The 13,172-nt window shown below is 42.5% G+C and overlaps 1 protein-coding gene across 2 annotated transcripts in view; it reads right to left on the minus strand.

Annotated features, from left to right (window-relative positions):
- Positions 1-13,172, minus strand: part of GALNT10 (polypeptide N-acetylgalactosaminyltransferase 10) — a 96,601-nt gene that overhangs the window by 20,292 nt on the left and 63,137 nt on the right. For both annotated transcript variants that reach the window (XM_068959558.1, XM_068959559.1), the window contains exons 5-7: positions 5,905-6,090; positions 3,842-4,025; positions 2,814-2,931 (exon numbers count right to left, since the gene is read on the minus strand). In XM_068959558.1, coding sequence (XP_068815659.1) covers positions 2,814-2,931; positions 3,842-4,025; positions 5,905-6,090 — 488 coding nt within the window. The remainder of the gene's footprint in view (positions 1-2,813; positions 2,932-3,841; positions 4,026-5,904; positions 6,091-13,172) is intronic.

A 13,172-nucleotide genomic window follows, 5' to 3' on the forward strand; every position in this document is an offset into this window, starting at 1 on the left:
TGAGACCCCATCACTTAAATCCCCATAGTTCCTTCTTCTGTAAGAGAAGAAACTGTTTTACAGGTGCTGGGACTGCTGCCCTTTTTTGCAGCTTAAAGACAACTCTCTCTGCTTCATTTTTAGAACGGGGGGGGGGGGGGAAGAGAGGTACTCTCTCCTCCCCCTTCTAATCTCTCCCACAGTCTTCTACACTTGCCCAGGGACCACTCAGCAAGCTATGCTGAAAGGAACAGACCACCTACAAAAAAAAATTATAGTTCCTAGCCTTTGAAAAGAGTCATAAAGCATCCAAGTGAGGCATGTTTCTTTTATGTTTCAGTATTAGACGGTAGGTTGCTCTTTTATAATTCTTATAAGTATTAGGGATAGGGTCTGAGTGAGAAAGTTAATTTCTAATTCAAAGGTTGCCTAAATTTTAAGCGTTTTTGCCCCCCCGAGTATGCTGTGTTCTTTAAGTGATGTTCAGCGTACACGTTCCACCCAAAGAGCAGGGCTTCTTTTAACAGAGTTTGACCCATCCTCTGGTTAAGCGCTTTCCCAAGTGCTAAGTACTGATGGTGTCTCTGTTGGCTTGCCTTCAGCCTGAAAGTTTCTCCTCTGAAGGAAAGAGAGCCAGCTGACAATGACAGAAATACATACGATCTTCAAAACAGAAAACAGAAACGCAAGAGGCTCCTAAATAAACTTGTTTATCTCCAGTATCTCAGCAACAGAGCCCTGGATTTTAAAATAAAGGCAAAAATCTGTAAAGCACCATCCATATGTGGCCAACAGAGAATAAGACTATGTTAAAATCTATTCCTGGTGAAGTTTGAGAAGGCCAGATTTGATTCAATGGTTCAAAGACCCATAGTACAACAGAGCACCTGCACCCACAACTCCCAAGCGCAGGAACAGATTCTTTGTTAAAGGTGGGCTGTAAATTTGGCACTTAGAATCTGAAAAGATGCTTCCCATTAGATAATACATAATGTGAAAGTAGGTACCCCACGTCTAAACCCTGAGCTTTAAATTATTTGACAGTACCCCTTTAACTACCAAATCTCAGTCTGCTTCTCAAGGTAAAAGCATAGCTCTAAGCTCGCCAGGAAATGTCATGGCTTCATAAATTCGGTGAACAAACCTTCTATTCTTGCAATTCCAGCAGAATTATTAAATCTATCAGCCATAGATGAATGTATCAATTTATCTTAATTTCTGAAAACACACTGAGCCTCTTTCAGTTAAAACTTCATTTTTCTGTTGCACAATGAAAGGAAAAAGGGGGTCTTTGCAGAGATTAATTAAGGCAAATTTAGCCCTCCATAAATTACCATCTCTGGACTGAAATAAAACACAGCGCGTTTCAGAGAGGATAAGCAAACAGATGAATGGAGTACTCTTATTTCCCGCAGATCAAGCAGTGCGACTGTCTGCTGTGGCACTAGAGACAAAGGGCTTGCCCAGCCACTGTCATCGCTCTTGGAAACCAGCAATTCCAGAAAGGGCCAAGGGAAAGGGACTGAGTACTGCCACTGCCCCTCCTGCAGAGGATGACTTTGTTACACTATTGCATTGCATGCAGCACAAAGAACAAACCGCTCTAACCGTAATGACATCTCCAAAGAGGGTGTCAATGTCCCCCCTTCCTGCCACTGCTACAGGGCTTAAGGGACCTCCCATGTGACTTTATTAATAGTTTTTTTGTAAGCAAACAGTGGAAGAAAATACATAGTTTGCTGTATGGTAATTGCCTGCTGAATAGTTTGATAGGCCTTTGAGCTGCATAAAGCCACTGCGATTTAGGAATCTGTTTTGAGAGAGACCAGTCACGACTGCGCGCAAGGGCAGGCAGAGGAGGGATTCCAGCTGCCCCAGGTAAACTGCGCGCTGGGGTAGCGTTGCGACCATCTGCTGGCCCCACGCTGAGGCCAACTAGCTTAGCTCAGCAGCATCCAGACACCTATAAGGTTATATATGCCATCTCTGAAAAGAAACACCACGTTGACTCAAACACAGTTTTACACAGAAATCTTTACCTCGTTCTCTCCGGGAAGCCACCTGCCTTCAGGGAACTGGGACGTTCCAGCGGGTTTCCTAGGACATGTGTCAGAGTGCGATATTCCCAGATAACACAGGTGCCAAAGATCTTGGGGGTCACAGCGACTCATCACTATTAGCAAGCATTTTTGGTCAACTGGCTACGTCTCATTTTAAAGCCCTCAAACTGAACAGCTTGGTCAATCAATAAGTAACAGAACTGTGCTCCAGCCAGGCAGATAATGATCCAAACTCATTGCCAGCAACAACACTATTATTCCAGTTATTGAGGATTTCTTACAAGGGAATTAATAGCCTCAGTTCCTCGCAGCCAGGAGTCAGATGGATTGACTGCAGAGACAGTAAGTTACTCTCATCTTTGGGAACGCAAACTCAGGACTGAGGCACTCAATTGGGCAAACGTTGAAAAGCCTGAATCATTTTTCCCCTCAAGAAAGAGAGTATTTCATCTTCTCGCTAGGGTGGGTAATAGAAGCCTAGCAGTTTAGAGAACTCCACACAAGCTGACTTACCCTTGCTAGGAAGGGCACTTGCAGCTGAAGCAGGGACCACCCAACAGGAGACAGCCCAGTTAATCATGCTCCAAAACTGACCCTCAGAAATGACTGGTTACACCATCGCTGTTTCTTCTGCATGCTATCATCCTACTACTCCCAGCTCTTTCACCTTCAGTCACACGCAAAAGCAAGGACAAGATAGATCATTCACATTCTGCGCCTCAGAACAATTCTTACTTTCCAAAGCAAAAGTAATTTCCAGAGAACATAGCTCACCTTAAAGGATATTTCATACTGTTCTCCTCCCCATATCTCCAGACCTGCATCATACCCTCCCAGCTCCCAGAACCACTTTCTATCGACTGCAAACAGTCCTCCAGCCATTACAGGAGACCTTAAGAAAAAACCAGACTCCATATTACAAACATATTCAAAGATACAGATCTCTAGCTAAACATTTAAAAAACAAAGCAAGATTTCACAAATACTCTTTTCCCCACCCACTGTTCACAGTGCCTTAGCATCCTGGTAGGAGCAAATGTGGTTTTGCACTCTCTGCTAATTTCCCACTTGCAAACAAGGAGGGCTAGACTAGGCTCCCTTCAGAACCAGTCGATGCCTCTCCTCCAAATGGGCACGAGAGCTGGCCATTAAGTGACGGGACGTAACCTCTCCCAGAGGGACCCACGTGCTGCACATGTAGTGCTCTTTATCTCAGTGGTATGATCAAGTCATTGAGCTTGACCTCAAAAGGTGTTTTGTGTGCGTGTCTTTTTTAAAATTTTTATTTTTTTTTAATACTGCAGAAGCGTGAGGGACAGCAGAACTGTGTCAGTGTTGGCAAGCACAACGACAGCAGAACATATCTTGATCACAGATTTAGTTCTGCAGCACACTGCAATCATCGAAATTGCTGTAATTGTTCTGCTAGGTTTTCTTCTCCCCCCACCTGGGAATGACATATTAGCTGCCATTGGTTTGTTGTTTTTGGCAGAGCATTAGGGAAACTAAGTTATGTTTGAAAGATCTCCGTAATAAATGACCACATTAAATGTCACGCATTAGTTTTAAATGGAACGTTAACTTCTGCAGGAATTAGGGTGGCAAAAAATAGCAATGAAAAGGAGAGTGTTCACAGCTAGTACACAATGCATTTCATTTAAACCAACAAAGCAAACAGCTGCCAGAAAAAGAGTAGCTTACCACCAACTTGTCACTTCTACTACACTAAGGTGTAAACCAATACTGTAGCAGGGTTTTATTTTGTTAGCTGGCTCTCACCACACCACATTTCAGTAACTTACTCAAAGGGATCACTGGGATCAGGTTTCTGCAGCTCAGGAGGGATAGGGATTCTCTTGTAATACATCTCCCAGTCAAATGCACCACGCATTGCATCTCCAGCCTGAGTCTCATATCCAAAGTGGTCGTGATCGATAACATCTATCATGGGACAAACGATAGTCTTGCGGTTTCGGGCAATACGATCTGAAGATTGGAGAAAGATGTTAGAAAACCTGCACCAGTTAGTTTCTTTGACCGTGAAATTACAGAAAAGACTATCAAAACATCAAGACAGTCGTAGCTTTCTTCCATTTTGGTCTCTTTTTGGTAGATGTCCCAACTTGTGTCAGTTTATCTGGTATTTCTGGTATGATTGAGATATGCTAGCCAAAACTCTTGAGATAAAAAACACCGAGCACTCATGCCACAGTGGCCATCACCCTGAAGCAGAAGAGGAAGACCCAGCCACACTACCACAGATACCTAAAACACTAGGCTAAAAAGAGACAGTCTTGTACTTACTGAGTTAACGTTACTCATTTTAATGAGCGAACTGTATGTGAACCCTTTCTGCACTGGTCCAAAACCAGGGTAACAACCCGCTGTACTACCTAGCCCCAATAAGCTTTAATTGCTGTGCCAGAATCTGGCAGGAAGCACTCCAGACTAATGGCATAGCTACTCTTAGCAGTCGCAAGAAATACATCAAGCAGTCTCCTCCCCTCAACATTTTCTTCCAATCAAATAATACAAGACAGGACTAATTCCTGTGTAAACATCTGGAACTTCTTAAATACTTTATTACTGAGAAGGTCTCTTGTTGGAAGTCAACTTTCAGAGCAGAGGCAACAAATGATGTTTCAGCTTCCCATGCATGTCTAACAAAAATACTTTCTGTGCTTTAAAATCAAAGCATACTGTACATGTTCTCATTTAAATGGCATCTGAGCTAATTCTATCCTCCCTCCCTGGGGCTCAAAAAGTTGCAAATGTTTTACGCTATTCAGAATTAACACCACATACAAGCTGTTGTGAAAGCAACAGTATTACCATCTAAGAACCAGCTGATAAATCTGTTGTGACTTGACTGTTGTTGCCAGGGTTTATTCCACAAAGCCACACCTCAGAGAGCTTGGACAGGTTACTTGCAGTAGGGTTGTAGAGGAGCTTGGTATTCTGAAGGGTAAATTTCTACTTTCATAGAGCACCCTATCTGGCAGCTAAGGTGAACTGGATACTGCCAGATGCCCACTTGAAATAGCGTTGGGCGTGCAGCAGATACAGTCGGAAAACTTGATGAATCTACAGCAGGGCACAAAAACACTCCTCCAAAACAAATAAACAATCCAGATAGCATAATTTGACTCAGCTAAGCACTGCAAAGAGCAAAGGAAAAGGTAGCTCGCTACTTAAACAGAAACGCCCCATCAGCAGAGGCGGTGCTGGCCCGAGGCAAAACAGAAGGCAGTGTCCTTTTAATTAGTCACCTTTGAAAAGGACTGACATTGTAAAACTGATGCCTTCTTAACAATAAAGAATTGCCTTGGAGAGGACTGCCCCTGTTCTACAAACACATACCGGCAGCTGTTATTCACAAGAAGTATTTTCTGCAGGCTTGCAGACTAGCAAGTTAAATATAGTTCTACGGGAGAAAAAACCCGAAAGCTGCTTAAAAATTGTATCTAAAGATCTGTTCTGGCTCATAAAGCAATTTCCTTCTGCAAGCTGCTGAATGACCAGGTAGTTGTTTACTCTTCTAGCAAGCTGTACGTTATTTAAATTTTCATTTTGTGAGGAAGCAGAAGAACACGATCTTTGCTCTTTAATTAAGCAAAGCATATTACAGTGTAGGACTCCTGCACAGAAAAAGAGTCTTGTATTAAAGGCTACAAGTTGCCAACAATTCACCCGAGTGTTTTCTCCTCCCCTCCGCTTTTAGATATTTCATCATCTTTTTTATCCGCTTACACCATACGGAAACAGCAGAAGGTGGAAATGCAATAAATTCAACGCTAACATCTGTTGCCAGTTCTTTACCAGTTCAGTCTTCAGCTACGGACAACACCTGACACCAGCTGCTTACCTAACAGAGGTGGCAGCCAGTTCACGTTGGCCTCGCAATGGGAATCCAAGAAAGTGATGACATCTCCTATTGCCACAGAGGCCCCAAGCATTCGAGTTCTTATTAGCCCTTCTCTCTTTTTGGTTCGGATAATTCTTACTTTTGGGAACTGGGCCATATAATCTTCCAGTGGTTTCTTCAAGTGTTCTGTATGAAAATAAGAAATTAAAATATTGTAACAGATCATTTCTTAAAAATACAGCTTATTTCTTATTAGAAGAAAGGTATCTTTGGAAGTAGGTTCTGAACAGTCAAAGGCAGCATCAGGAAAGAAGGAAGTAAGAATAGTTTCATTTAAATCCAAGGTTTAAACATGACCTCTTAATTAAGACTTCTGAGGACACTCCAAAAGCTTAGCAATAACAAAAAAGGGAGCAACCAGAAAGAGATGGAGGAGTACTGGACAGAAACGAAAGCAGTAGGGAAAAGGGGAAACGAAGAATAAAAGCCTACTGGCAAAGCTCTGGGAGAACTTTATCAGAGCATACTGCAAGGATTCTCAGACGTGTTACTTTCAGAAGTGTACTGCACTCAGTGCATTTAAGCTGTGTTTGATTTCCTCGGAACGCAGAACATGACCATCCACTCATGCATACATAAAAAGCAACAAAAAGCCTAGTCAAACAGCCCTCGAAGCTGGCAAGGCAGGCACGGCCACTAAATATATGTGGGTAGTTGCATAAAAACGCTTAGCAGAGGAGATATCTGCATTTAAATATGGAAACATTTCTGCTACTGAAAACGGAGTGGAGCCACACCTGGAACAGCACACGCACTTGTGGTCACCATGATCAACAAGAATTCAAACAGAAAAGTTGTAAAAAAAAAGATTACTGAGTGATCAAAACAACGGTAGCTTGTTTTAGAAGAACTAAAAAGCAGAGGTGGCTCGATCTACATCAAGAGTCGGGGCATGCAGCCGTCTTTATATCAAAGAGCAAAGCACTGAAAAAAAATCTAAAAAGAGGGTAAAAGCTGACCACGCAGGCCTAGTTATTAATAGACTGATCTTTAGGCATCTTAAGTTTGGACTTACTTGACAGCAAACCCAAATCACAGCGTGCCAGGGACACAACCAGCGCTCGTTAATGCGTCATACGATCTGTTGCCATCAGCAGCTGATGAAGGAGACCAACCTCTCCAGGCAAAAGCTAGTCAGCCAGATGTAAGCAATTAACTGTCTTAAAATCCCATCACAGAAGACTTGAATAGAGGCAATCGCTTAGTACCAATAGCCTCGCAGGTTTATTTTCCTCAGCTACAGGGGACAAAGCAAGAGCTTTGCCTACGTGCAGTGAGCCGTCCTTTGAAAGGTACCACTCTTCCTCTGCCAACTGTTTGTACAGGGGAGCCTTCCTTGGCTCCCAAAGCAGGCATAAAAGGTAGGGGCTGAAAAGGCAGACAGTGTGAAACCACCTCCGAACAGGGCACCAGGGAAGCCAGGTCCTAGAACAGCTTTCTAACAAGGGTGAAGGGGCAAAAAAACTCAACAAATTCCATGAGCTCTCCTGCATGGTGCTGACCCAGCAATCACGCCTTGGGGTTCCGGCTAACGGAGGGAAAAAAAAAAAGGGCAAAATCCCTTTGACTAACATCCATTCTGCACCTCCCCTTTGAAGCAGCCATCGCCTGCCTTCATTCAGTGATCACGCAAATCAACTGCTCTTTGCTTTTGAGGTATTCCTAGCAAGCTTTTTACCTTTTTCAAAGCTATATTTAACATTCACCAGGAGTTTTTGTTCAGAAATGCATTTTAGTGTTTTGCCTGACACGGCTAACTGTCCCACAATATCTACCTTGGTTAGACTGCTCAGTAGAGCCTTTAGTACTTTTTGCTGTCTAGCACACTTCCCTCATCCTTTTCAAGTCTCTTCTGAATAGATCCTCTCAAGCAACCAGAATTTTTGTCCACTCAATTACAGATTTTTCAAATAAGAGGCTTCTGGGGAGACTAGATATATTATTAGTACAGTTGCCTTCCTCGTGAGGCAGTGGGTAGACTTAAAAAGCAAAAAAGAAGCCACCACCACTGTTCGCTAACTTCACGTATCATCTCTTGCCATCATTAGTTTATCATAAAAAGAGAAAGAGTCCTCACCTCAAGCATAAACCAGCTAAAACCATGCTATGATGTACAGCTTAGTTAATCTAAGCAAGACAACCAAACGTAAAAGAGTGCTGCCAGTGTTCATCATAGTAAGAGGAAGGAACCATCATACAAAAGCTCTGGGTCTAATTCTCCTAACAGTGACCACAGACACCACAGCATTTGCAAGATCAGACCCCACCACAGCTACGTTATCTAAACCAGACTTCTGTAAAGCGCTGGCAAGTCTTAAAACATCCAAAGCTCCAAAGCAATAGAGAATACCCATAGCTTTCTGGTAACTTTTTATTTCGATCAAAACAAGAAGATGAGACTGTGAAAGATCCAAGAGGTTTCTCTCCCACCTGTGGTGCTGGTTATGTTACATTTTGGTATGAGCATGGCATAGCTGAGGCTCCTTCAAGAAACAGCAGCGCGTTTTAGGACCTTGTCTCGCACGAGGAAGCACGCTAACACAAGAACAAGAAGTCCCTATGGACTTGGCTGTATTTGTAGCAACTGTGATGACTGCTCTGTTCTGCTCAGACTAACTGAAGACAGACTGGTTCGTAGCAATTAATGAATAAGCAGCTAGGAATTGAGGGAAATTTCCCCAATTTTATAGCATAGCAAGAAAAAAAGGCATAGGAGCCAGTTTTCTCAAGCAACCAGTCTACAGAAAGCATCAACAAGTCTAATCCACTACTTCCCACTCTGCCTCTGCCATCACAACTTGCATACATTAGGTTTACTTCTTTAGCATTCCTCTGTTTAGTCTCTGTATGAAGAGATACCAAAGCATTTCATGCTTGCAGCAAGTGGCCTCCTCTGTGCTGCACGGGTAAGCAAGGTCTCACAGACAAGGAATCTTCTTATGACTCTGATGGATGGAAGACGCAAGGAAGAGCTAGCGGGTACTGCCTCAGCACTCATGCGGTCCCACCGACGTAGGGCCCATCATACTATTCTCCTCTTTGCAAGGAGAGATGATGCTCAGATTAGACGCCCCCAGCAGCTGTAGAAAATTTGATGCTTGATCATTGTATTTTATAAGGTTAAGGCTTAGGTATCATGAACTTCAAGTTTGCAGACTTTATTGTATGTACTTTCTCTTACGAAACAAGGGTCACAGACTCTCAAACAACCTCACAAATTACAAACTACAATGAAATTTACTTTTCAAAAGCACATTTTCTCACTTCCTAATCCCTGCTCTATTCCCACCATCCAGCCAGGCCTCCACAAACACAGAAGACAGACGTTTGTTTCATTCTATTGTAAATATTATCACAATTAAGTCAATTTTTTGCTTTTTAAAGAAAATCTCAAAAACAAACAAGGGGCATTAACTGCTACAAAATTTTATGAGGCTTTAAAAAATATATTATGGCTTCTTGTCACACTGAGTAATTTTTATTACAAGGGCAATTTTCTTTAATGAAAGTTGTTAGGTGAACTGGATGGATTCCAATGGCTGCGTTTACTCTGGGCAAAGTAATACGGCTTAAACATATAAATGAGAGTTAGATTGTCCGTAGATTAAAAACTAGACTGGTAGCTTGCTAACAGACTTTGCAATAAACTTGATATACAGCATATACATTAACAATACCAGTCAAGAGCTACTTAAATAGTGTACTTGCTTTATTCTGAGCTGTAAATAAAACTCAGTGCAAAGAATGAGGAGAGGCTTCAATAGGAGGCCTGGATAACATCAGCAGTCCCAAAACTCTCCAAAATAAGATTTCTTTTTCCCTCAGCCAAATTCTTGTGGCCTTCTTACTGCACTTTTTCCTTCTGGTCTCAGCATCTGAGCAGAGCTGCCCTTAGTTGCCATTAGTTGGTGACCACTTGTAGCATGGCAGGGACTTTCCCGGAAAGGATTTTCTCGTATCCCTGACTTTTCACTCTGGCCACTGCATGCCTGCCAATCAAACAGGCACATAAGACGCTATCCCTTCAAAAGCAAACATATATAGAAGTTGGAAGAGGACAGTGCAGTGCGAGGATTAGTTTTTCTGTATCTTAAGAAAGCACACGCTTGAGAACTTGGCAACTTGGCCATGAATCTGTAACGCAGGGATGGCTTAAACAGCACTGCGGTCCCAGATTCCGTAGGGCTCAGGTTTGGTCAAAGCAGAAGTTATCTCAATACATTATTGCACTGCAAATGAAATAATTTTTGTCTCAGGACAAGAGGCAACGGGCAGAAACTGAACCACAGGAAGTTCCACCTAAAGCTGAGAAAAAACTTCTTCACTGTGAGGGTGACGGAGCACTGGAACAGGTTGCCCAGAGAGGTAGTGGAGTCTCCTTCCCTGGAGATATTCAAAAACCGTCTGGATGTGATCCTGGGCAATATGCTCTAGGTGACCCTGCTTGAGCAGGGAGGTTGGACGAGATGATCTCCAGAGGTCCCTTCCAACCTCAACCATTCTGTGATTCTGTGAAATCATGTAATCTCTTCTCCACTCAGCAATGTCTAGATCCTCCCATCTCTTTCATACCCTATTGGCTCAGCCACATTGTCAGAGACACTTGTGCAAAATCACCAATATGTTTGTAGCTTATTTTAGATCAGTTTGGTCCAGACCAAAGTTGATTTCCCCCAGAATTCACTAGAAGAGATCCAGCAATTCTCAGGTTTATAACATGACTTGAAACAATTTTTTGTCTGCGTGCTTTTAAGTTAGACAGCTATTCCCTTATAACCTGCTTTGGAGTACAAAGGAATTTCATTCTCTTGAGCTCATACAGTTTAGATGTGCCCTTTCCCTTCCCCCAAACCACAGGCCAAGACCTGAAGATGATTACACAAGCACCTACTTAGAAACAATAGCAAACGGGTTGGTTGCCTTCCCAATAGACAGCCACAAGATTCACGGCTCTGTGGAACTTGTGCATACAACCAGGAAAGCTATATGCATATCCCAGGCTGCTCCCCAGTCAGTTAAAAAAAAAAAAAAAAAAAGTAGCATCGGGCCTGCTGGGTACCTGAAGATTTTTTGTTTGTTTTTAAACAGAGACACTGCAGGAAGCGGAGCTGATGACTCCGTCATTCTCTCCCGAGACACAAAGACAGGTGTCATTTTGAGGAAAACAGCATGGCCTTTTAGAGGAAGTCATAGGCTGGTGGCAGTCTGGGACTCTCCAGCACACAGATGATAGAGAAGAGCTGACCTTCACCTCCAAATGCAGCAATTCTTGGTCCGTTGGAATCATGAGCTCCCCATACCCATTTGCTTTTTGCGCTCCAAAGGATGCAAGTTGAACACTTTGAATCATTTGGCCATTGCTCAGACTTCTGACCAGTCAAGGTAATTAACTGATCCCAGGGCTGGAAAGATAACAAATTCGTTTGTGTGGTCTCATCCCATTAAATCTTTATTTTCACAGATGCTTGAACTCAAAGGAACTGCAAACAAACCCTTTACTTTTAACTCAGGAAACTGTCCTCTGCTAGAGGTGGACAAGGCAGGGCTTTTAGGCCTCAGAGTTCAGATAGCAATAATGTGGTCAGCATAAAGTGTGTCTCTGTAGTGCTTGCCAGGGAGGAGGGTACCAACATTTGTGATCTTGGGTAAGAAACAACTTAATTCAGTGCAAGTATCAGACAGAACCTGTAATTATGATATAGATATATATCCAGAGGATGGAGGGAGAAAGGCTCTTCCTCTTAGGGAAGTATTTCTGATTCATATGTTACTTCAGACCCTATCACCTTTGGCTTCTGAATTTTACATTAGAGAATCACATCTCCAGTGATTTCAGCATGGTTGCTCTTGTAAGTGCTACCAACCCTCCTCTTCTCAAACCAATTCAGAATGAGCAGCATTGCAGAAATCAAAAATACTCTCAAACGTCTTCCTGCGTTACTCAAACGCCACTGGTGAAACAGAACTTCCCTCTGCTGTGTGTGTACTCAGAATCCTGCTTCCTGCTGAGGTGCAGTGCTCCGTTTAAACACAGAAGGATAAAGAAAGATTAAGAAGAAAGGAAGGATTTTATACTCCGGAAGCTTGGAGAACTCTTTCCCTCTCCTGCTGAAGGGCACATGACACAGGAGAAGAGAACTGGAGGATCCACAGAATTCATTTTCAAGCAACCAATGCTAGTTTCTCTTTCCTGAAGGTTATTTGGGCCATCTTCCAAACACTAAACCATAAAGTGCAACTGGTTTGTCTGGTATTTGCTTGCAAGTTATCTCCACCCTCCTGTCCCTACCTTCCTACACAGAGATAAGCTTATTTAAGATTACAAATGACTCCATTCGTCTTTGCTCAGATACTTGGTCCTAACATGCTGTTTAACAATTTAAGGACGAATTATACTCCTTCCTGAATGTATCACAATGTGCAAGCCAAGCCTCCCTGAAATAGAAAGCTCTTCATCGTTTAAATTAACTTCTCTCTCTGTTTTGGTGCAGATGAGTAATCCTTTTAAATAGCAAAATATGCTGTTATACAAACAGGCAGTACTTACCCTAGTTTTAATTTTCTTTCAGTGTTTTCCCCCTCTGATCACTGAAGTTGGTGGGGAGGATAATAAACTGATTTAATAAATTGCACTGCTAACACCAGTCCCAATAATAGCAAGTGATTAAGCTGATCACAGCCTTCCAAGCTGAATCTTCTTACAAACAAAGAAGAAAAAGCTTAAAAAGGGAGGAAAATTAATATCTTTTACTTCACTGATTACAGTTCTGTGGTGGAATGTCTGAAAAAGCCTTGCTGGCTCTCAGACCTGTGCTCTGCTAACACACTGCAGCTGAAGCAGGATATGGTGCGGAGGCAGCCCCAGTTTCCACTGCCCCCTCTGCATCAGTTCTGGGTCTCAAGACATCTTCAGGAAGGAAAACTAGGAAAGAAGCGTTATGTGCACGGGATAAAAGTTGAAAGTCTAACACCCCACTTCCTAAATAGTAATGACTGCTGTATTAGATTAATTACTATAAAGACTAAATATAAATTAAAAGAGAGATCAGGTTCCTGGAAGTCTCATTCACTCTGTTCTCTTCCTAGATGTTTATTTGGAAAAAACAAAGCTTCTATTTTATGCATAATAAAGTGCATAAAAGTAGGAGTGTGGGACCTAAGTAATAAGCCAGACCGCAAAGTTGTTGGGGGCAAAGATCACATCTGTG

This window comes from Struthio camelus, chromosome 13, assembly GCF_040807025.1.
Source record: "Struthio camelus isolate bStrCam1 chromosome 13, bStrCam1.hap1, whole genome shotgun sequence".
Taxonomy (NCBI): domain Eukaryota; kingdom Metazoa; phylum Chordata; class Aves; order Struthioniformes; family Struthionidae; genus Struthio; species Struthio camelus.